The sequence below is a fragment of the Odocoileus virginianus genome, chromosome X, assembly GCF_023699985.2.
Source record: "Odocoileus virginianus isolate 20LAN1187 ecotype Illinois chromosome X, Ovbor_1.2, whole genome shotgun sequence".
In the NCBI taxonomy this organism is placed as follows: Eukaryota; Metazoa; Chordata; class Mammalia; order Artiodactyla; family Cervidae; genus Odocoileus; species Odocoileus virginianus.
Genome location: NC_069708.1, coordinates 11,044,950 through 11,070,001, shown reverse-complemented (window position 1 = coordinate 11,070,001; position 25,052 = coordinate 11,044,950). Strand labels below are relative to the sequence as shown.

At 38.2% G+C, this 25,052-nt stretch overlaps 1 protein-coding gene across 4 annotated transcripts in view; it reads left to right on the top strand.

Moving 5' to 3' along the window:
• RPGR (retinitis pigmentosa GTPase regulator) overlaps nt 1-25,052 on the top strand; it is a 78,056-nt gene that overhangs the window by 11,301 nt on the left and 41,703 nt on the right. For 2 of the 4 annotated variants that reach the window (XM_070461920.1, XM_020913677.2), the window contains exons 7-14: nt 1,982-2,140; nt 6,971-7,126; nt 11,636-11,760; nt 14,186-14,371; nt 15,391-15,562; nt 19,370-19,467; nt 19,854-19,916; nt 22,739-23,674. In XM_070461920.1, the coding sequence (XP_070318021.1) occupies nt 1,982-2,140; nt 6,971-7,126; nt 11,636-11,760; nt 14,186-14,371; nt 15,391-15,562; nt 19,370-19,467; nt 19,854-19,916; nt 22,739-23,674 (1,895 nt within the window). Of the gene's footprint in view, nt 1-1,981; nt 2,141-6,970; nt 7,127-11,635; nt 11,761-14,185; nt 14,372-15,390; nt 15,563-19,369; nt 19,468-19,853; nt 19,917-22,738; nt 24,395-24,430; nt 25,034-25,052 lie in introns of all 4 variants that reach the window. The other 2 variants (XM_020913676.2, XM_020913678.2) reach the window with 2 other exon arrangements.

Here is a 25,052-nt window from a genome sequence, read left to right as displayed (position 1 = left end):
TTGTGTCTTGAAGAAACTGACAATCAATAAATCTTGTTGAACGAGGAGGTAAGTGAATGAATGATAAATTGTTTTCCTTGGGCCAATACCACATACCAACTTATCTCCAACTTTAGGGCTCCTGAGGTTGGTATAGTCTGTGCTCACTTTGTTTATGAAACAAAAAATAGAAAAAAAAAACACATGAAAAAACAAATAAAGCATTGTCTTATATTTAGGCCTTAATAAAATTGCCAATATCAATTTTTATTTACTACTGCTTTAGCCATTAGAGAAACAAGTGCAGTTAATCATTTTAACTGATAGACATTACATTGAACTTTTTTGTTTTGTTTTCTGTTTTATGCCTTTAAAAGAAATAGCTATATCGATGTATAGTTCACATACCATGCAATTCATCCATTGAAGGTGTGGGGAGCAGCAGGAATTTACAGACAGTAGTAGAAAGAGACTTGTCTAGACTTAGAAATTCCTTTCATATGAGAAGCAAGAAGCATGGGGAAAGGGGGAGGCACGCTGACTTACTGAGCACTTCCGTGCTGAGTACTTCAGAAAAAATTGTGGTACAGAAAACTTCACTTTTGTGCAAATCAATCTAGAAAATGAGTTTGGCTGTGTTTGCAGTATTTGACCAAGTTTTATGTGACACCTGCCTTGTGTGTTAGATGTCACACAACTTCCCTAGGTTCTGATTTGCTAGAAGGGCTCTGTCTTCGACAGCTCATTATACTCATAGCTAAGATTTATTACAACAAAGGAGAGATATGTATCCTTCAGAGAGGTCCCATATGCACTTCCCAGTCCTTCCTCTTCCAGGGCCACACGAGATGTGTTTTCTCTTTGGCATTGAACTACAGGGATGTGTGTGTGATGTCTCTGCCCAGGGAAGCCCTGTTCTATTCTCAGGGTCTGAGGCTTTTCTGTGGGTGGCTGGTCATGTAGGCACATCCTGCTAGCAACTCGTCATAGTACCTGCAAGTCAGGCCCTTCAACAGTGAAACCAGGTGTACATCATCAGTGTTGATGTTTGTGCAAAGCAACCCTTTCTTAGCTTCTGGCTAAGCTGACATAATTCATTTCTCCAGGTGTGTGTAACAGAATCACCTATCACCAGCTTAAAACTCCCAAGGGCCGCATTCCCAGGGGTTAGCCAGCAGTCAGTCGTGGTGTGGTTCTCTTGGAGACGTGCGAGTAATACAATAAGACGTGCTGTGTTACCTCTTCTGCATGAGTGATGTAGAAGCTTATGATTAGATTATGTGTTTACCACAGTTTTTAAATTCCTGCTCTGTAGGACTCACTTCAGTTCATAGAAATGAACAAAATAGTTCCTGATTTCATGAAGCTCATAGTATAGTGTGCTAAGTGTGATAACAGAAGCAAATCAATAGTATTGGTATGGACAAGGCAGCAATTAAATGACATGAATTCCTTAGTAGGAGTGTCTGTCTGGAAAAAGTGCCATCTGAGTAAAACCTGCCATCTTTAGGCTCACTCACCATATTGCTTCATACATAAATGAGTTTTCTACAGAAAGTTTCATGAAAAGCAATTATTTATGCAATAAGTATTATATTTAATGGACTAGACACACTGCTAGGTTATGCAAATATCATAGTGAGCAAGACAAAATCCATGTCCTTTTGGGGGTTTAATGTCTAGACATTTTTCTTTATTAAAAGTAAGTGGAAGAAGTAAGATCATCTTGTCTATGTACTGTGAAATAGATAAAATAATTTTCTAGTTGTTACTGGTAGTCATAGTCATGAATTCTTCATGAAGATTTTGGATTAGAATAATCAAGAGGAAGGGAAAATCTACCTTTATTCCTTACTATTCGGTAAAAGTATCTCAAGAAAGGTCAGATTTATTAAGTTTATATTTTCTAAATTTTTTATCAAACGTAAGAACATGTTCCAAAAAGACCAGTATTTTGTTCATGTCTCTGTCATCATCGATCCCTCTTTTTTTTCTTCAATAGCTGAGGGAGAACTGTACACCTTTGGAGAACCAGAGAATGGGAAGTTAGGTCTTCCCAGAAAGCTCCTGGTCAATCACAAAGTGCCCCAGCTGGTGCCTGGAATTTCTGAGAAGGTGATCCAAGTTGCTTGTGGTGGAGGGCACACAGTTGTTCTTACAGGTATGGGTGCAGCTCCGTTCCCTGCTTTCTGTGGTACCTAATGAAAACCTTCTTTAACATTCGCTTATTTTTATTGTGGTAAGAACACTTAACATCTGATCCACCATCTTAACAGAATTTTAAGTGTATAATACAGTAATGTTATCTATAGGCACAATCTGGTATGACAGGTCTGTAGAACTTTCACCTTTGCATAGCTGAAATCCATTTATTAGCAGCTCCCCTCTCCACCACCCTAGTCCCTGGCAACCACCATTCAAGTCTCTGCCTCAGTGAGTTTGTATGTTTCAGATACTTCATGTAAGTTGACTTTGCATCTTTTTCCATTAAGATCTCTACTTTTTGTTCCTATAGTTAGTAAACATTTCTGGCCTATGGAAGATATTGCTAAGTAGAAAAAAAATGAATCTTGTCGAATCGTTTTTGCTTACATAATTGACATTTTCATGACCTAACACCTTTAATGGAAGCAAATAACTTTTTTAGCTTATTTTCAAGAACACTTTGTTTTCCTCATGTATATGTATTCCATATTTATTTAAAATTGACTTTAATTTTTCTGAAATACTTAATTTTGAAGTATATTTTGAAGCTCCTTGTTAATAGTCTTTTCTACTTGTCATTGGTAACTCTTCTCTTTGATATTCACAATATCTAACTTGGTGATTTCTTTGTGATTTTTATGTCTGTTACAGTAATTCATTAAAGGGGGATAAGATTTTAAATGACAGATAAGAATACAGAGTTAGAACCTTAATGATAATGTCCCTTTTGGCTTCTGAATTTTGTTTTTGGTATGATATGTGACTTCTTAGGATGCTAGTCAATATAATTAAAATATACTACCTATTAATATGCTTACATTGATGCTCCCAGATTTGTTCAGCATTAGATTTGTTTTAAATGAGTAGTATAGAGATAATGCAGTTAGGTAGTGAATAATTATGATACTTTTTAGTAAAAAGAAACAGTTTTTGAAGTCACCGCTTAATCTTCAGTAACCCAAAGCTAGAAGTGTTCTAGACAAATTTTTAAATAACATCCAATTCTTAGATATTGTTTAAATGTTGCAAGGTGATTAAGCAGTATATTATCTTTAGATTTTCCTCTCACATCACTTTTCCTTGACTTCCTATTGTAGCCCTGGTCATGCTTATAAAGTTATGGTTTCCCAGAATTGCAATTTCCAGATGGAATATTTTCAAAGTGAGAAATATTTTTTTCTAGGTCCTCCACTCTAAATTTGGAAATAATTCTGAAGTTTAAGATTTTTTTTAAACTTCTGCTGATAAAGTGAATTTTTATATAATTTCTGAAAGATTTATTCTAGGAATTAAACTTTAATCTTTATAAATTATCTGAAAATTTATTCTGTAGGCAGAAATGCAATTTATTCTTGCATCAAGTATTTTCTCTGGTTTATACCAAGATTATAGAAAGAATTAATTTCCTAGGTGATTGACGGTTATTCTGAAGGACGCAATGCTGACTATATAATAATGTGTCATTAAACCATATATTATAAAATATTTTCAAGATTATCTTTTAATTATACTTAAAATTTTAAATGCACATATATGCACATAAGTATGATAGTTTCTTATAGTATAATAGACATTTAGCTTTCTGTGAGCTTTGTTTTGAAGTTAAAAACTATGTTGCCAGAAACTGATTGTTTTCTCCAGATTTTTGGAGACTTTCGAATCTCACAGATCATTAAAGTTTTTATATTTTAAGTTTTTTTATTTTGTAAGAAAACATGAGGACCTACAGAAGATTGCCAACTTCCAGTTTGCATTTGGCTAAATATGAACATTGCAAGAAAAATGCAATCTGTTTTTACCATTAAATCATAAAGTAAGGGTCATTTTCAAAACAAAAATTTTAAAGCTCTTAATTTTATAGTAAAAGACACCCCCTTAAATTGTATAAATTTATCTGTATGAAAGATTCACTATTTTGCCTATTTTTTAAAATTTATTCATGGACCTTTGAAGGCTGTATTATGAGCCAGTCCTGGTGAGAAGCCTGTGTTCTGAAGTAGTATGGATAGAAATATTAAATATTTAATTCTGATTGATAAAGAAATGAACCTAAAGAGTGTATGATCATCAGTTTGAGTAAGTACTAAGTTAAATACCTAAGAGTTATCAGATACTTTGCAAGATCATAAAGCCAAGAATAGCTAATCATCTGATCTAAATGGTTCTCTTAACTAAAGGGAATGGCTTAGATTAGATGATTCTCTGGAGGCCCTCCCCAGCTTTGTTTTTTCTTGTGTCTGTAATTGTGATCTTAAAGTCTATTTAGATCTGACTTTATTGATCTTAAAGTCAATAAAATACTTTAAAGATAATTAGTTCATTGTTGATAAATTTATTTAAAACTTGATATTTTTATATAACTACGATAGATTATACAATATAGCTACTGGTTGTAGCGACAGTCAGGGAAACGATGGATTGCTGTTGAGAAAGTTGGAACTGGGACAGACTAAGTGAAACCGAGTGATCCATATCATTTTGTATGTCATCCACAGCAGTTTTCAGAAGACAAGAAAGGCTTGGTTATTAGATTGGGTCCACAATGAAGTCTGGACCCCCAAAGAAAATAAGAACTTAACTTCTCCAGATTATATTTAGACAAACTTAAGATCTCTACAGGGCTACACAAGTATCTAGTTGTGAAATGAAATGTATTCTGTGAAATTAGAGTAATATTTATCTGAAGCCAACTAATCAAATCTGTTTTCCTAAGACAGTATTGTTTATTAACATTGAATTACATTGTTAAAAATGTTACAAAGGTGGGATGACTAAAATTTATATTGATTTTTGTATAAAATGTCCTTAGGTAAGAGTCTTCAGTCATTTAAAAATAATAGAAACTATTGTCATTGCTAATCATTCAAGCACACAAGGGAACAGAATAAGGACAAAACGTTTGTAACTTGATTCAGTCTGCCTGAACAGCCTAATTTCACAGCCCAAGAAACTAGGAGTAATTGTTGGCCAGCTCAAGATAGACAGTTTTTTTCACTTACCCAACATCCTCCTATTAAGCTGAACATTCAGAATTGGAGATACGCTATGTGATTATTAGTTTTACTAGAAATAGTGTTTTTTACACTAAAATAAAGGTCTGTTTGCCATTGCCTCAGTGTGGCTTCATATCCTTGACACTGTGTTGTCTTTAAGCAATAATATCTTTGTGTCTTATTCATGAAGTAAACATTAGAAAGAAAAATGTAAAACTCTATGACAATAGTTATGTGTTCAGCAGTATCCTGTGTTGTCCCAATAAGGTGAGTTGATTAGATAATTACTTTTTAGAAAATTGTTCTTTTACTGCTGACTGTCCCATTGTGTTTTTAAACCTTCCTGTATGTTTTCTCATTTAATCCTCGCAGCAGGTCTTTTAGATAGAGTTTATAGCATTAGGGAATTTAGGTAGCTTGTCTGCTTGCCACAGCTAGTAGTAATGAAGGTTTGGGCTTCTATCTGAATCTGAAGCTCTCACTTCTGTAACTGCAGCAGGAGAAGCAATGTGTTGCACTGTGGAGAAGCACACCAATGCAGTCAACACTGTGCTTCCTGAGGCAGGGGCCTGGAAGCATTGTGTGTCTAAAAGGACACCTCCATCACCACTTGTTTATCCTGTTCTTGGGCTTTTTCATTTCTCAAGACTATATGAGCTAATACTTACTAAATTATTGGAGTTTATTTGGAATCACTTCAAAACTACTAATATCACATAGGATGGATAAACAGCAAGGTCATATTTTATATTCAGTATCCTATGATAAACCATAGTGGAAAAGAATATGAAAAGAATATATGTATAACTGAGTCACTCTGCTATCTAGCAGTAATTAGCACAACATTGTAAATCAACTATACTTCAATAAAATTTTTTAAAAAATTTAAATAATACAGAGGAAAGGCTTTTCCCCTCATCTGATTATTATTGCACTTCCTAATAAATGAGCTTTGTGCTGTGCTTTGCTTAGTAGCTCAGTTGTGTCCTTGTCTTTGCAACCCCATGGACCCCACCAGGCTCCTCTGTCCATGGGGATTCTCCAGGCAAGAATACTGGAGGGGGTTACCATGCCCTCCTCCAGGGGATCCTCCCAACCCGGAGATCGAACCCAGGTCTCCTGCATTGCAGGTGGCTGCTTTACCATCTGGGCCACCAGGGAAGCCCAAGATCACTGGAGTGGGTAGCCTCTCCCTTTTCCAGGGGATCTTCCCGACCCAGGAATCAAACCGGGGTCTCCTGCACTGTGGGTGGATTCTTTACCAGCTGAGCTACCAGGGAAGCCCTAAATGAGCTTTACCTGTGAATAAATGTAGCATATCTGCTGTAAGTTTTAATTCTCATGCAGATTTTCCTCTGAGATTGTTTTCTGAAATAGGTTATTCCATTAAACTACTGTTAAAAGTAAGGACTTTTTCTGTGGGAAACACTATTCGTTTATTTAAGTCAGTGAAAGAAATTAGCTTAATGACAATTGATGCTTTTTGACTGAGTGGTAATTATAGGGACTGTTTTGGTTTCACTGACTTTTGTGTATTTAGCAGTTCCTTCTATCATTATATGTAAGAGATGGAATTAGGCCCATGACATAATTGTTACAACTGTGTACCTTGTCATTTTTCTCTTCCTTTATCGAATGTACAGTTAAGTATTAGGTATTCTTACATGAGTGTTTCTTTGAGAGACCCTTAACATACTTTATTGAAGAGGATATATCACCATTTTCCCAGATATAATGATGACAGTATCTGTCTCTCTGAAATCCTTTTCTTGTATTTGCCTCTCCCCTTTCAGAGAAAGCTGTGTATACCTTTGGGCTGGGACAGTTTGGTCAACTGGGTCTTGGCACTTTCGTTTTTGAAACTTCAGAACCCAGAGTGATTGAGAGTGTTAAGGATAAGAAAATAAGTCACGTTTGCTGTGGAGAAAATCACACAGCTTTGATAACAGGTACGGATCAAATTTCTGTTAATATACTTAATGGAACTGGGTATATTTTATTACAAAATAAATACTATATAGAATGAATGTATCTAACTAAAACAGAGGAATTAATAAGTGAGAAAATGTAATTTCTTGTTTAATATGCCAATGTATAAAGTTGTAAACTCCTTTTTCATATTTTAGTTCAATTTAAAATCAGTGTAAATGATCCAAAGATTTAGAGCCTCAAAATATGTCAGTGCTCTCAGAGGTGAGACCATAGTATTATACTTTGGCAGAAAGCTGGAGTCTTTTTGTAACTATTGATTTGAAGGCTCTAAACTCTGCTCACACCAAGAGGAAAAATCTCCTAAGAAGGAACTTATTTTAAAACATTCTCCGTGTTCAGTCTGACAGTACCATTCAGGCTGAGTAAATTCTTAGAATGCTTCTGCCACTAGGAGGTGTTTTCAGGAGTAACTTTCCTACTTTCTCCACAGTGCCAGCAGTGCTCGCTCTTCTGCCCTGTAGTTTCTCCTTTTATCTGGGAAGATGCTGCTTTGGGCCTACTTCTCAACCTCAGAAACTAGGTGCTGCTAGTGTAGGACTCAGTAAAGGTGCTTCCCTAAAATGACTGACTCACCCATAGATAATTAATACACTGCACAATTTTAATTGCTTTGGAACAAAAGGCTCTGTAATTTTTTTGTTTGTAGCTCACAGTTCTATCGAAAAAGCAAAGCATTTAAAAGTCATAACTCATATAATATTTTGAAATAATCCAGATACTGGTATTTCTGTGTTTTCCTCCTTCTCTACAAAAGTTTCTGCTACAGTGGAGCTCATCTAATGGTATCTGGTTGGGGGAAGTAGGGATCAGCAAATGCAAGGTACTACCATATACTGGCCCTTCTTCCCCAAAGAAGCTTTCAGAGAGCACTGGTGCCCCCCGTTTTCCAGTATCAGTGTCCTTGTTAAAAGTATAGTCGAAAGTGTAGTCGCTAAGTCGTGTCCAACTCTTTGTGACCCCATGGACTGTAGCCCACCAGGCTTCTCTGTCTATGGAATTCTCTAGGCAAGAATACTGGAGTGGATTGCCATTTCCTTCTCCTGGGGATCTTCCCAACCCAGGGATCAAACTTGGGTCTTTGTATTACAGGCAGATTCTTTACCATCTGAACCACAAGGGAAGCCCATTACATTAAAGTCCTTGTTAATGTACATCCTTGTTACTACATTAAAGTCCTTGTCAACGTAACATGAAATTGAACTATATAGAATGTAAAGAATTATTCATTCATAGTCCCAGAAAAGTTGTTGATATGTATGCCTTATTGCTGGGCCCTTAAGCTCAGTTTCTTTGTCCTTACTGCCATTTTCCATCAACTCTAAATTGCCACTGATAGTTGTCGTGGTCTGGGTGCAGACTGGAAAAGAATTTCCAGACATGAGACAGAATGAGAGGAAAATAACGTTTATTAGAGTGGGAGACACTGTTAAGAACAGTGGGCCAGCTCAAGGAAGAACCGATGTTGAATAGGGGTCCTCAGTACACTTTTATACCCAGGGTACAAGGAGTGGGATAGGGGTCTTGTGGGTCATTTGCTGATTGGATGAGGCATACACCTAGTATACTGGGTGGGGGAAGTGTATGGATGTGAGAGTTGGACTATAAAGAAAGCTGAGCACCGAAGAATTGATACTTTTGAACTATGGTGTTGGAGAAGACTCTTGAGAGTCCCTTGGACTGCAAGGAGATCCAACCAATCCATCCTAAAGGAAATCAGTCCTGAATATTCATTGGAAGGACTGATGTTGAAGCTGATACTCCATTAGTTTGGCCGCCTGATGCAAAGAACTGACTTAAAAGATCTGATGCTGGGGGAAATTGAAGGTGGGAGGAGAAGGGGATGACAGAGGATGAGATGGTTGGATAGCATCACTGACTCAGTGAACATGAGTTTGAGTAAACTCCGGGAGTTGGTGATGGACAGGGAGGCCTGGCGTGCTGCAGTCCATGAAGTCGCAAAGAGTTGGACATGACTGAGTGACTGAACTGAACTGAATGGAGTAGGAGGGGAGACAAGTTATACTGTTCCATTAATAGTTACAACATGGAGGAGGGAAGGACGATAAGGGTCTGGTTTTTCCATTCTTGCATTACAAGACCCTCCTTGGTTTTATCTGCTCTTTCATCCTTGGGTCACCACAATAGTAAATATACTTTTTACAGATCCTCTAACATGGAATTAGGTTATTTGGTTAAAGTTTTGTAATACCCTTCCTCCTGATGAAAGAAATTATAGCACAAATAATTGAATTATTAATTTTTTTTGACTGTTTTGTTGGTGAATCCTCCGCAGGAGTAGATGTTATGAATTTTTTTGTTGTTGTTGTTCAAGACTAATGAGAGGTATGTAGTGAGTTATCAGGAAGTTCTTACCAGTTCCCCATTATAGCCAGTGGTTCATGTTTTTAGAAGCTCTCTGAGGTTGGAAGTGTGATTGGACAGCTTGATCAGAGCTTATTTTTTCTGGCTAAAGATACTCAAGTTTAAAAAAAAAACCTTAACATTTTGAATAAGGGAAGTGAAAGTCACTCAGTTGTGTCCAACTCTTCGCAACCCCATGGACTACAAAGTCCATGGAATTCTCCAGGCAAGAATACTGGAGTGGGTAGCCATTCCCTTCTCCAGGGGATCTTCCCAACCCAGGGACCAAACCCAGGTCTCCCGCATTGCAGGTGGATTCTTTACCAGTTGAGCCAGAGAAGCCCTGGTGAATAAGGAAATCAGGGTCAAAAAAAGGAGGAGGAAAGCAACAAAAATAGGGAGTACACATAAAGAAAGGAAACAAATACCTAGTAGTAAGAATTATAACACTCTAAATTGAGAATCTAAATGCTGGTTTATTGGTTATTTATAGGGAATCTATTTGTTTTTAATATATTAAGGTTTGAACTTGCCACTTAAGTGAATTATGGTTATTTTTTCAGAAAATTCTCTTGGTTTTTCTTAGTATACGGTTACTTTGCCATCTTAAAGTGCAAGTTCCCAGATATGATCTTGTCATTTCCCAGCTTAAAACCATTCATTTAGGTTATTGGTGTTCTTAATATCTGCCTTAGAATCCACCTACAATGCAGGAGACCCTGGTTTGATTCCTGGGTCGGGAAGATCCCCTGGAGAAGGGAAAGGCTACCCACTCCAGTATTCTTGGGCTTCCCGGGTGTCTCAGATGGTAAAGCATCTGCCTGCAATGCAGGAGACCTGGGTTCGATCCCTGGGTTGGGAAGATCCCCTGGAGAAGGGAAAGGCTACCCACTCCAGTATTCTGGCCTGGAGAATTCCATGGACTGTATAGTCCATGGGGTCACAAAGAGTGAGCGACTTTCACTTTTACTTGTTCTTAATGTAGAGTTCAAAAATGCTTAATATGAGCTAATAATATACTCTGCAGTGTGGCTCCTTTTTACCTCTTCAGACTCATCTCATACCACTCTCCCCTTTGTGCTCCAGACACGTTGGTTGCCTCTCAGCTTCTTGACTGTGTTATGCTTTCTGTGCTTGATATGTACTGCTGGCCTCTGCCTGAAGAATTCTTTGCTCCCTCCTTCTTGTAGCTAAACCCTAATCCTTTCAGCTTCAGTTTGAAAGCCTTTCCTAGTCACTGGCTTAGAGGGAGAGCCCCTCTATACCTGTACTGGCACCATTTCCTTTACTTCTGCTTCCATGGCACTTACCTCACTTGAGATGGAGAGTATGAAGGAAAGGCTTGAGGAGTGAAGGTTCAGACTAGCTACTATGGCCGCAGACAAAAAGATTAACTGGCGAGGTGACAAAATTACTCATCATTATCTTGGGCCCGGCTGTACAGGGGACCCCCCCCAAATTGGTATCCCCCACAAGCAGCATGGTTGGTTTATGGCATTTCCTTCAAGAGCTTTCCACAACCCCGAAGCAGAAGTAAGAGAGAGGATTGATCTAGTCTAGTGGTGTTTTGGTCTCCCCAGGGGACTCATGATATTTTTGATTGTCATAGTTGCAGAGGCAGGCATTTAATAGATAGAAGCCACGGATATTGCTGAACATTCCACAAGGCACAGGACAAACCCATATAGTTGGGAATTATCCAACCTCAAATGTCTGTAGTGCCAGAGTTGACAAACCCTCAATGACCTGAGGAAAAAAGAAAATAAATTGGGATGTAGAAGGTCAGAATATAAAAATCTCTTTCTCTTTGATAAGGTGGTATTTATCATAAGAGTCATGCTGGATTGCTGCTGCTCCATACAACACCTTGCAGGACTGGGTCTCAGTTTCACAAGCCACCAAGGGCTTAGTGATTTATTCTCACGGTATCTATTGCCTAATGTTATGTGTGGACAACAGAAACCATAGAGAGTGTGGAAACATCAATGGACCAGAGTAAATGCAGAATATGAGGGGAAAATTGCAATGTCAATTAATATATCTACTGTTTACAAATAGATTCATCAAAGTAACACTTTCATAATTCTCTCTTTTTTTCATTTTAGAATCAGGCCTTTTGTACACTTTTGGAGATGGTCGACATGGAAAACTGGGACTCGGAATGGAGAATTTTACCAATCAGTTCGCTCCCGCTTTGTGTTGTTATTTTTTGAAGTATATAGTACATTTGGTAAGGGCTTCACATTTCCCTGTTTACATGTTCACATTCCTATATTTGATTCTTTGGGGATTTCATATAAAATGAGTCCTTTTACATTTAGATGAAATAATATCATGGCTCTATCTAGTGAATGTACTTGTGTCCTAAAGGCCAAATGTCAGATATCACAACACTCTGAAAATCTGTCCTTTTCCTAGTGTTTCTTCTCACTCATAGTAGTCATCTGTAAATGTTCGTTGGGTTAGATACCATTCAGACCCTCAGATCCTGCTGATAATAAATGATGAGTTTTGAAAATACTTTTATTTAGCTAAGTGCTATTTGGATTAAGTGTTGTTTCAGTATTGTCCGCATTAGGCACCATATCTCTGTTGTTTCTAACACTTGCCAATTAAGAACTATAGATGAAAATTTTGTTTAGCCTGTGATGATAGTAAGGGCTTCCCAGGTGGCACAGTGGTAAAGAATCCACCTACAGTGCAGGAGATGCAAGAAATTTGAGTTCGATCTCTGAGTCAGGAATATCCCCTGAAAGAGGAAATGGCAACCCACTCCAGTATTTTTGCCTAGAAAATCCCACAGACAGAGGAGCCTGGCAGGCTACAGTCCATGGGGTTGCAAAGAGTCGGACACAACTGAGCGACTGTGTGCACACACACCACAGGCACACACACATGCACACACACACTGATGATAATATTTTGTTGCAGGAAGGGGGACCCCTTCTAGGGCCCAAAACTGGGCTCTCATCTAACACTCTGAACTGAATTGTCTGAGGAGACACATGTGCTGACAAAGCAAGAGATTTTATTGGGAGAGGGCACCCAGGCAGAGAGCAGCAGGTTTAGGGAACCCAGGAGAACTGCTCTGCCATGTGGCTCGCAGTCTCAGGTTTTATGGTGATGGGGTTAGTTTCCAGGTTGTCGTTAGCCAGTCATTCTGACTCAGAGTCCTTCCTGGTGGTGCACACCTTGCTCAGCCAAGGTGGATGCCAGAGAGAAGGATTCTGGGAGGTGGTCGGACATGTGGTGTCTTCTTTTGACCTTTCCTGAACTCTTCTGGTTGGTGGTAGCTTATTAGCTCCATGTTCCTTACCAGGACCTCCTGTCGTAAAATAACTCATGCAAATGATTACTGTGGTGCCTGGCCAGGGTGCACAGTTTCAGTCAGTGTGCTTCCCCTAACAATATCACTTGGAATTTGTTCCCCAGAGACTCAGAGCCTTATACTGTGGAACACTTCCCATTCCTTGATTTGACACCTATTTGATGAATACCTGCTTGGTACAAGATAGTGGACTGAGGATGAGAAATACAGAGCATGCAGTGATGAACACTGAGACCAGATTCTCACTCACTGAGCTTATAATCTTGTGTGTGTGTGTGTGTGTTGGTTGCTCAGTTGTGTCCGACTCTTTGCAACCCCATGGACTATAGTCCCCCAGGCTCCTCTGTCCATGGGACTCTAGGCAAGAATACTGGTGTGGGTTGCCACTCCCTTATCCAGGGGATCATCTTGACCCAGAGATCGAATCTGGGTCTCCCGCATTTCAGACAGATTCTTTACAATCTAGCCACCAGGGAAGCCCCTGTATAATCTTATGGGGAAGATAATTTTTCAATGCTATACATAAAACAGATCCATTTTAACTTTGGAAATATTATGAAGGAAAGGTTCAGGGTATGCTATTCTATGTTGCAATGTAGAACTCTATGAAGATACCAGAAGTCTCTATATTGTAAACACTACATAATGTTTTTTTAAGCATTTTATTGAAAACTACTTATTTCTTAAAGTCCTTAAGATGTTGATTACGTTTTTCATTCTTTCACCATTGTGCATGCTTGCATTTTGCTTTTGGGGCTTTTAAGCATTAAACTTAAGAAACTTTCATGTAAAGAGAAAGGCTTGAAGACATGTTTATCCAAGAGACTGATGTATTCTTGGATCCCTTATTACTTTTTAAAATTTATTAATTTATTTTAATTGGAGGATAATTACTTTACAATATTGTGATGGTTTTTGCTATACAATGACATGACCCATGGGTCACTTATATTTAAGTAGAACTTGTCTGATTTTTTTTCAAGTTGTTAGTGTTGCTCCCAGATTAAAATAGCATTTTCTAACTTGTGAAGAGAAATATAATGTGCCAGATAGTTTTTTCTCTATACTATATATTCAGTTGAAAGTAAAATGATGTATTAGATTTGGTCTAATTTTCCGTAAAAGTTTTTAAAGAATATATATTGTAATTCATGTGTTTTTTTTTTTTGTGTGTGTGTGTGTGGAGGGGGAGAGGGAGATAGAGAGATTCAATCATTCAGTCTAGGAGGTCTACTGCTAAGTTAATGTTTTGTAGCTAAAAACAGTTAAAAACCCATTTGTGTTTGAAGCCAATGTCAATTAATTGATCTGTGAATTTATGCTGCAGGTTGCTTGTGGTGGATGTCACATGCTAGTTTTTGCCACTCCACGACTTGGTATGGCAGAAGACGTTGAGCCAGTTGAAATAAATAATTTTTGCTTACCTTTGGCTCTATCTGTGCCTATCAGTGATCCACCTTTAGAAAACATGCTGCAGAGATATTTATCAGCACGTGTGCGCCGTCGAGAGAGGGTACGTTTGTGACCTGTTCTATATAATAACACTGTCTAGTGCTGCAAAGAAAAGAGGAAGAAAACAAATTTATTTTCTTTTTAAACCAAAGAAGGGTCTTCTTAGATAAATTTAGTATATAAAATGATTAGAATTAATAGCTTACAAACTTTTAAAGAAAACTCAGAATTAAACTGTTAAATTAGAAAATTGAAATGATCATAGATAACCTTTGTAGACAGTGGTACTGCTAAATTGTTGTCTCAACCGTATGTGAATTGACTTCTATTTTGGTTTTGTCTTTTAAAGCTAATACTTCATGAGCAGTGGAAGGTTATATAGTATAAGTAATGAAAGGTTGAAAACAAAAAATAAGGACTTTGGGTTGAGAGAGGGAATGTTCTTTCTTAATTAAATTTAGGGATTCTCATTCTGTGCTTTAAAATGATCATTATATAAAGTAGTTAGCCTGCAACTAATAAAAATAAATGGAAAGAAAAAAAGTATAATAATAACAAAAATAAATCATCACCAAAAAAATAAATAAAATGATCATTACAATGACACTTATATTTTAAAAAGTAAAATCCCAAGTAATTTTTAAAGGAGACATTCCTTTTTAAGTAAAAATTACTTTAAATTCCCAGATGTATGCCTTTAGAGGTAAAAAGTTACATTTGGCTTTTTATTATGAAAAAGTATATATGGAAAAATTAAGAAATATCCCATAAGTATTTTGTAGTTGGTTTGTGTTTCCTGAGTAACTGTTTTCTTTCAGGGAAGGCAGAGAAAACACACATACACTTTTCCCATCTGGTGAAAAACATAGCTCCAGATTGACGATTTAGAGCAACTTAGACACAGAGGCAACAAAACAAAACATTTTTGAGCCCTTCGGGATTATTCAAGAGTGAACATTGTAGGACTTTGGCCAATTTGAAGTCTCTCTCTTTGATAGTTTTTGCAACCTCAGGGCAGTTTACATCAATATTAAATATATGACATCATCTAACAGTCTATTTAACCTGTTTGCTTTAAAGGAGAAATCCCCAGACTCTATTCGAATGACGGGAACACTACCTCCAGTTGAAGGGACTTCCCCACAACCCATTTGTTTTTTGCCTCGCTTAGTTCCTTTCTCTATGTCTGCAACTAACCTGCTAGAGAAAACGATGACTGAAAATGAAAACTCTACGCCCCCAATGGAGCCAGGTAACATTTGATGCTCTGCTTGCTCTCAGAAGAAATGTACCGTTTATTCCTACTGTTTTCATGTTCATCTTCAGATATTTTCTCCACTTAAATTGTTTTCTTCCTAGTTAGAGACTGACATCTCATTCAAACTCAAATCCAGGAATTCTCTGACTAATAGAAAGCATCTCTGATGACCTTAAAAATCCCATGTGATGACAGCAGCGTTATCTTTATAGAGCAGTGTATAACATACATATCACCTTCTCTTACATTATCACCTTTAAACCCAGAAGCAACCCTAAATAGGTGGGAGTTAGATTCTTCATTTATATATATGAGAAAAACAAGGCTTTGAAGAGATTGAGTGACTTGCCCAAGGTTACTCAGTTTTATAAATGAAATGAACAGGATTTGCATACAGGTCTTTTGGCCCTATGTGAAGTTATGTATTTAGGCAATATAGCATCATGGCTAGGAGTATGGGATGTAGAGTCCAGTTGATCTGGGAGCAGATGCCAGCGCCAACATTTATTAACTATATGTATCTTAGGAATGTGTTTATGTTGCCGCATGGCATGTGCTCGGATGATAGGGACGGGGCAGGAAGCCAGGACTAGGAAAGCAGAGTAAGCAGTAGGTTTGGAATTAAGAAGATAATCTGGTCATCTGGGATTAAAAACAGTGGGACAGATCGTTTTAATATCTTTGGGCTCAGGAACCTACAGAAAAGGTTGAGGTAACAAAGGATCAGGAGCTCAGGCAAGGACTGTGGACCATGGGAATGGAATATTCCCTGCATCCAGGACCTTGATAAGGAGTAGGGTTTCTTACATCTTGCCACAACTTTTGTGTTTCCTTTGGAAATAAGAATCACTGGTACTCTTCAGCCCTGTACCTGGGAAAAGTAGATTCTGACAACAGTGTGTGCAAGGAAAAGACAAGTTTATGGTTTGGGGCAAGTTGTTTGCCACTTCTAGAGATTAGAATGTGAAGATAGAATTTTTTAGAGTAAAAGGAAAAGCCATCCCTTATCTTCTTGTGACTGTTTACTAAAACAAACTTAATAAGAAATATTTTGTAAGTTGTATCCCTGGAGGAGGAAAAGGCAACCCACTCCAGTATTCTTGCTTACAAAATTCCATGGACAGAAGAGCCTGACATTCTACAGTCCTTGGGGTCACATTGAGTCAGACACGAGTGACTGAGCACACATCCAACATATAATGTGACTTTTTCTAAATTATTTGCAGACTTCAGTGTTTCTTATGGAGATAAGGACGTTAGGGAACACATGGATGACAAGGTGACATTTAAGCTAAAACAAAGGGTAAGAAAATAACCACACAGAGAGGATGTGTCTATTCCAGGCAAAGAAAATAATGTAGTTAAAGGCAGTCTATAGGAAAAGGAAAGAAGATCATTGGGGTTAAAGAGAAAGTGAATGAAGGAAAATCAAGAGTGAAGGAAAAGACAGGACAAGATGATGTTGGAAAAAGAGACAGCAAAAAAATATTCATGGTTTTATAGGCCATGAGAGGCCTAAGTGATTTGAGTGTTTTTCTTAAGTGTAATAGAAAGTCATTAAAGGATTTTAAACAGTGGAGTAATGTGCTCCAATCCCATTTATGTTTTAAGATGATCATTTTTGCCTACATGTGGATGCAGGGATACCAGACTAGACTAGAGGTGGGAAGAAAACTTGAGGACCTTTTGCAAGAGATGATGGTGTACAGACCTAAGGTGTTCACAGTGGATATAAAAGTGAGCCCATGGGAAATACATTTTACACATAGAACCAGGTGAACTTGTTAAACTTGTTCATAAATTACACATAGATGTGTAGGCAGGAGGGTGGTTGACTGCTTTGAGGGAAAAAAGTTAAAAACTGAATTTGAGATCCCTGTGAGGCATCCAAGTAGAAATATCAAGCAGGCTGTTGAAAATGAAAGCATAACATTCAGAATAGAGGTCTGGACAAGAAATAGAAATTTGGAAACCATCAACGTGGAGATGGTATTTATAATTCATGGAAGTAGAAAAGAGCACTCAGCATTTTGCCTCGAGACTGACTGATGCTTAGAGGGTAAGAGAGGGAGGACCAGCAAAGCCACTTTTCTCAACCTTATCAGCCAGTAGGGCAGAAGGAGGGAAATGAGGAGAGACTAGGGTCACAAATTCAAAGTACTGCTCAAAGCTCAAGAAAAAGGAGTGTAAAGAAGCATCCCATGGATCTGGCATCCTGGACATTTTTGGTGATCCTGACAAGAGTAGTTCCAGGGAAAGATCAGGACAGAAGGCAGAGTGTCACTGAAACTTAATGTATTCATTTGTGAAATGGGGATATAACACTTACCTCTCATTATCATGAAGTTAACTTGACATGTATAAAAAAGCCTTTGTCCCGAGCACATGGTAAGCTTTCAGGGCAGCTGTTCCACAGCTTCTGTTAGCACTAGACTTCTTTTCTTCCCCATTTACCTCCATCCCTACCTCTCAGAGTTCTACTCATCCATCATTCCCTGTAACTCCTTAGTGAAAAATTTCCTCATCTTCCACATTTGGATGGGGTTTCTCATTCTCCTATATCACATATTTTGTATTCCCTTATAGACTATATGTTCATTAGGATTTAGCAATTACTTAAGTTGGTATCCGCTACCTAATCCCTCACATGGAATGAAGACAAACCGATTGTTCATTCAATGGAATTGAATGAATTTATAAGGGAGAGAGTGCTGTGAACTGGCATTTTCAGTGAAGACTTCATTAAGGAGCTCCTCTCAAAGAAGTATATATGTGCTAAATGGGGATATAGTAATTGAGACAAATGTAAGGTCAAATGAAGCTTGTAACTTTCCATTATCTGCTTTATGATGTAATAATCTTAGGGTTTTCTGTGAAAGTTTCTGGGTCTCTGTACTATTTTTCTGTTGCTACATAAGCAGTGACCCTAAAACTTAGGCTAAAACAACAAACATTTACTATCTCACATAGTTTCTAAGGGTCAAGAATCCAGGACCAGTCTAACTGAGTGATTCTGGTTCAGGATATTTCATGCTCCTCTTGCAAGCTCACTCATGTTGGCAGGAGGTTGGACTTCTTCATCACATGGGCTTCTCCTTGGGTATACTCACAGCATGGCTTCTCCCAGAGCCAAGTGATCTGAGAGAGAGAGGGAGAGAGGACTGAGACATAAGCCACAGTAACATCAAATTGATCTGCTTATTTTATTGGCCATACAGACCAACCTGGTAAAATGTGGAAGGGAACTACACAAGTGTTTGCATAGCAGGAGGGTATAAGTTGATGGGGATCTTTTGGGCACTGGCCATCATAGTGCTTGATACCTCGTAGTATTTATCCCAAAGGAATAATGTTTCTCTGTTCATATGAATGAAGCAGTTGTTATCTTATCAGTGTCAGGGTCTTTAAATTTTCAGAAAGATTTTAAAACCTGCTATCACTGTGAATGAATTCTGTTCAGTTCCCTTAATATGAGGTTAAAAGACATTCGAAAGTGAAAGAAAGTCAAGATCACTCAGTTGTGTCCAACTCTTTGCGACCCCTTGGACTATACAGTCCATGGAATTCTCCAGGCCAGAATACCAGAATGTATTCTGTAGAAGCCTGTCCCTTCTCCAGCAGATCTTTCACACCCAGGAATCCAACCAGGGTCTCCTGCATTGCACGCGGATTCTTTACCAACTGACCTATTAGTAAAATTATAATTGTACTTTTATATTGCAGAATAATTTGTTTATTGTCTAGTTGTCTTTCACTTTTCTGTTGAAATCTGGTTCTATCTTTTCTATGTTAATCATTCAGATTATTTTCAACATAAAATGACCAAAGAGAAAGAAACAGACAGTCTTTCAGCAGAGGATTCAGAAAGCCTTGGAGAAACTGCTGATATCTTAAATATGGTACTGGTTTTCCTATTTGTGCAATATAGATACAAATTTGAGTTTTAGTTCCTCATGTATTTGTGTGTGTATGTCTGTGTATATGTGTACTTCCTAAGCCATTATATACATAGAAAAAAGCTTTTTGTTTTTGTCTTGGTTTCATTCATTATTTTAAACTGAGATTTAGTGAAGTATAGATTAAGTACTGTAAAATTAATTTCAGCCCTCATTATTAGTATGCAATTGAAAGTTGATTATATGATTGAACTGTTTTGTATTACTTTTATTTATATGTATTTTAAATCAACATATAATGATATATAAATATATAATCATATGTATAAGTATATAATCAGTTATATAGTCTTTATTTTTTAGAACATGTTTTTTAAAATTTATTTCAGACACACATGTTGCACCTGAATTCCAGTGAAAAACTAAAATTATCGCCAATTCAAAAGCAAAAGGTATGATACAGAGAGTTATTTTCACTATGGTGGGAAGAACAGTTTAAATTGTTTATATTTTTGTTGAAAGGTTTCTGGAAAGAACTCAAGAAAGGTAAGTATTCAACTTATTTTAGGATTTAAAAGATGGGGATACAATATGTATAGTCTCCATTTGGGCTTATTCTGTTGGTATTTTCTGTGATACAACAAGACTGGCAGAATTTCACTGCTGAAATTTGCTCTTTGAAGTCATTAATAAGTGACAATATCCATACTTTGTTACCATCAAGGCAAAAGATATTTATTACCATTCTTAAGTGTTAGAAGAGGCTCCAGCTGTTTATGAGTGCCTCTCACCCTTTGTTTGAGTGTGACTTTGGGTGAGTTACCTTGATGACTTTACAGGATGATATTAACCTCTTTTCCAGTTCTAAAGTTTTGTGGTTTTTAGTTAAAATATTTGATAATTGCTTTTACAGTGTTTGGAATAGGCTTTAATTTATCAAGGAATTGGTAGCATAAAAACAATATTGAACATTTGGAAATTAGTCAGAAACCATGCATTAGTGATAGAGACTTTTAATGAATAACAAATGAATAGAAGAGGAGGGAATATTCTGGTTTTTCACAACCCTGGAGAGATAAAAACCTGACCTGAAATCATTTTCATTTTCTGGCTTGAAAGACCAGTGAGGTGAAATGATGAAGGGTTCAGGATTAGAAACATAAATTGGAGAAATGCAAATTGAAGGACAAAGGCTACAGAACGCATTTCATTTATATTTCTAGTACCTTTGCCACATTGTTAAACTAAAAATTCTTAAAATCAAAGTCACTGAAATGCAAGAGAATCTGGGTAAATTATAAAAATTTAGTGCCAGTCCTCATTAGTCATATCTATATCTTACTGAGAGGCATATTGAGTAACAGCATTCTTTTTGAATATGGGAGAGCTTTTTTCCTAACACAGTTGTCGAAGCTCAGTGATTTGTTGACTTGACTATACTTCCAAGCAGACATCTTTTGTGTGTCTTTCCTTCCTCTTAGACTCTGGGTGCTGCCTCTTCTGTGCTGCTTTATTGTGCTAAGGAAATAAAGGCACATGCATTTACAAATCATTTCTGGCAGCTGGGCCTCTGTCTTAAGGCTATTGAAAGAATTGTGACTTTAAAGAAGAGACCTAGAACAAACAAAAGGAAGGCACTTTCTTTTAAACTAATATGTATTTTATATTTCACATAGTCCTTTTATGTAGAGGCCCTACCAAGCCTACTTTAGTGAATAAAAAAGATTTATTATAGCATTTCTTTTTTTTTTCCATTTATTTTTATTAGTTGGAGGCTAATTACTTTACAGCATTGCAGTGGTTTTTGTCATACATTGAAATGAATTAGCCATGGATTTACATGTATTCCCCATCCCGGTCCCCCCTCCCACCTCCCTCTCCACCCCATCCCTCTGGGTCTTCCCAGTGCACCAGGCCTGAGCACTTGCATCCAACCTGGGCTGGTGATCTGTTTCACCCTAGATATACATGTTTCGATGCTGTTCTCTTGAAACATCCCACCCTCGCCTTCTCCCACAGAGTCCACAAGTCTGTTCTATACATCTGAGTCTCTTTTTCTGTTTTGCATATAGGGTTATCGTTACCATCTTTCTAAATTCCATATATATGTGTTAGTATACTGTAATGGTCTTTACCTTTCTGGCTTACTTCGCTCTGTATAATGGGCTCCAGTTTCACCCATCTCATTAGAACTGATTCAAATGAATTCTTTTTAATGGCTGAGTAATATTCCATGGTGTATATGTACCACAGCTTCCTCATCCATTCGTCTGCTGATGGGCATCTAGGTTGCATTTCTATATATTTTTAACTTGTGCTGTTTTAATCATTTATTTAGCAAAAAATGACCTCTTCCTAGGTCTAGCACTCTTCACAATTTATAAAACTTGATTTAGTGAGCTTTTACTATCTAGAGACTCAAATTCATCAACTATTTCAGTCCATTAGCTTATAGAATTTAGATCAACAATTTGATTTGCCTTATTTTGTCTGGCAACAAGTTAATTTCATATTCTTAATGTATCATTAAAACCTCAATGGTTCATTATATAAGTTTTTATAGAAAGCTTATAAAATTTTATATTTTGCCTTAAGTATTTTTCTCATAGTTTTTTATGTATGCAAATTATTATAATTAAAGAATATAGTAAAAGGAAGAGGGTCAAAAATTTGAAAACTCAAAAGATTTTGTTTAGAAAAGAAAAACATTCATTATTATGTAGTGTATTGATAAAAAGACTTCATTGTGATTTTTAGATTTTTTTCTTCTAGAAATAAGCTTTTTCTTATTTCAAGTTTTTTAAAAGTTCATATTTTCATTTAGTTTCTTTCATTTTGAGAATTTTGTGGACTCAAAAGACCAATCAAAATTTGACAAAACAATAGGGAAAGTAGAAAAATGTGCATTTTTTAACAGTATTTTTCAAAATCAGTCTGGAAACATATTTAAGAATTGATTCAGATTAAGAAAAGGGGCAGAGATTAAATATTGGTACTGTGAGTAATGGCAAAGTTAAGGCAGGTGTAAATTTGAAAGTTAAACACAGATTCATGTTACTGAATCAAAATTAGATGCTCCACAGAGAATGGCATAAATTATCCCCCACCAAAAAAAAAAAAAAAACCAAAATCTGAGGAAAATGTCGGTAAAATTGGGCATTGTAATTCTCCAAGTGAAATTTATGATAATGCAAAATCTTGGCAGTATTTTGTAGTAAATAAGTTACCTTTATCAACTAATAGTAGTATGACGATTACTTCAAAAAATTTACAGAAACAAGAAATAATCGAGAAACCGAAGCAGCATACAACTTATACTGAAAATGATGATAGTAATGAATATGAAAATGAAGAGATGTCCCCAAAAGTGACAGAAGGGAGAGTATATAAACAACTTTTGGCACAAGGAATGTACATGATGCCAGCGACTTTATCTATGGAAGCATTTTCAGATGAGGACGTAGGTAGTGACTCAGACCTGCAAAGTCCTCAGACCAGCACCAGTGCAGAGGGTTTGCAAAAAGGGACCTTTAGACATGAAAATAAGCGTGGTGTCTATCCACTTTATAGCGAGGAAATAGAAAAGGAAAGTGATGAAGGACAAAGTCAGAAGAATTCAGAAGCAAAAGAAATAGTCTCTGATATGGAAACTGATCTGGTGAAAATGACTGATCTGAAGGATATAAGAAAAACTGAGGAGAATAGAAAAAATATTGATACATTTTTGGACAACTTACCAAATAGAGACATAAATATTGAGGATGAAGAAGATAAAGATTTTGTTAAGGAAAGTAAAGGGAACAAGCAAGATATGATCTTTGACAGTGAACGAGAATCTATAAAGGAGGAAGACAGTTATTTGGAAGGTGAAAGTCAGCAAAGTATAGCTGATGGTTTCAAGCAGCCTGAGTCAATAGAATTTAGCAATGGCGAGAAAGAAGATGATGAAGTGGAAATTGATCAAAACTTGTGGTATAGCAGAAAATTTATTAAATGTGAAGCGGCCAAATACAGGCTATCCAGAATCATGGCAAAATATGAGTTTAAGTGTGATCACTTATCAATGATCTCAGAGGAACAGGAAGGAGAAGATGATTCAGAAGGAAGTGGAAAAGAGGAGCAAGAGATAGAGGCAAATGAGGAGGAGTGTGGAGAAAAAGAGGAGGAGGAAGCAGAGCTCCTGTCAGATGACCTTACAGACAGAGCTGAGGTGAGTGAAGGCAAAGGAAAGCAAGGGGGGAAGGCAGAACACGTGCCTGAAGGTGGAGGTGAGGGAATCAGGAAGGAAGGTAATTCAGGAGTAGAACAGAGAAGTAGAACAGGAAGTGAGGAAGGAGAAGAGGGGGAAGACATGGGAGAGGGAGTAATAGAGAGCCTGGGTGATGGAGAGAAAGACCTGGAGGAGGAGGAACAACAGCCAAAGGAGAGGGAACAGGGCCACCAGGAGGAAAGAAGCACAGGGAGGAAAGAAGCAGAAGAGGAGGAGCAAGGAGGCGGGGAGGGAGAGGAAGAGGGAGGTGAGGAAGAAGAGAAAGACAAGGGGAAAGAAGAAGGGAAAGAGAAAGAAGAGGAAGAGCAGGAGGGGAAGGGGGAGGAGTTAGAAGAGGGGAGATGGCAGGAAAGAGAGGGGAAAGGAGAGGAGGAGGGGCAGGAAGGAGAGGAGAAAGGGGAGGGAGAGGAGGAAGGGGAGGGAGAGGAGGAAGGGGAGGGAGAGGAGGAAGGGGAGGGAGAGGAGGAAGGAGATGGGGAGGGGCAGGAAGGAGAGGAAGAGGAGGAGGAAGGAGATGGGGAGGGAGAGGAAAGGGATGGTGTGGAACAGGAAGGAGAGGTGGGAGAAGAGGAAGGAGATGGGGAGGGAGAGGAGGAAGGGGATGAAGAGGAACAGGAAGCAGAAGGGGGAGAGGAGGAAGGAGATGGGGAGGTAGAGGAGGTAGGGGATGAGGAGAAGGAAGGAGAGAGGGGAGAGGAGGAAGGAGATGGGGAGGGAGAAGGGGAAGGGGATGGGGAGGAACAGGAAGGAGAGGAGGAAGAGGAAGGGGATGGGGAGGGAGAGGAGGAAGGAGATGGGGAGGAGCAGGAAGGAGAGGGGGAGGAGGAGGAAGGAGATGGGGAGGGAGAGGAGGAAGGTGATGGGGAGGAGCAGGAAGGAGAGGAGGGGGAGGAGGAAGGGGAAGGGGAGGAGCAGGAAGGAGAGGGGGGAGAGGAGGAAGGGGATGGGGAGCAGCAGAAAGGAGAGGGGGGAGAGGAGGAAGAAGATGGGGAGGGAGAGGAAGAAGGGGATGGGGAGCAGGAAGGAGAGGAGGAAGAGGAGGGGGGAGGGGGTGAGGGAGAGGAGGAAGAAGGAGAGGGGGAAGAAGAGTTAGAAGAGGGAGAAGGTGAGGAGGAGGGAGAGGTGGAAGGAGAGGAGGGGGAAGGAGAGGAAGAGGAAGGAGAAGAGGAGGAAGGAGGAGAGAAAGAGGGGGAGGGACTGGGAGGAGAGGGAGAGGGAGAAGAGGAGGGGGAAGAAAGAGTGGAGGAAGGAGAGGAGGAGAGAGAGAGGGAAGACACTGAGAGAGAAGAGGAAGAGGGGGCAGTGGGGAAGAGGAAAG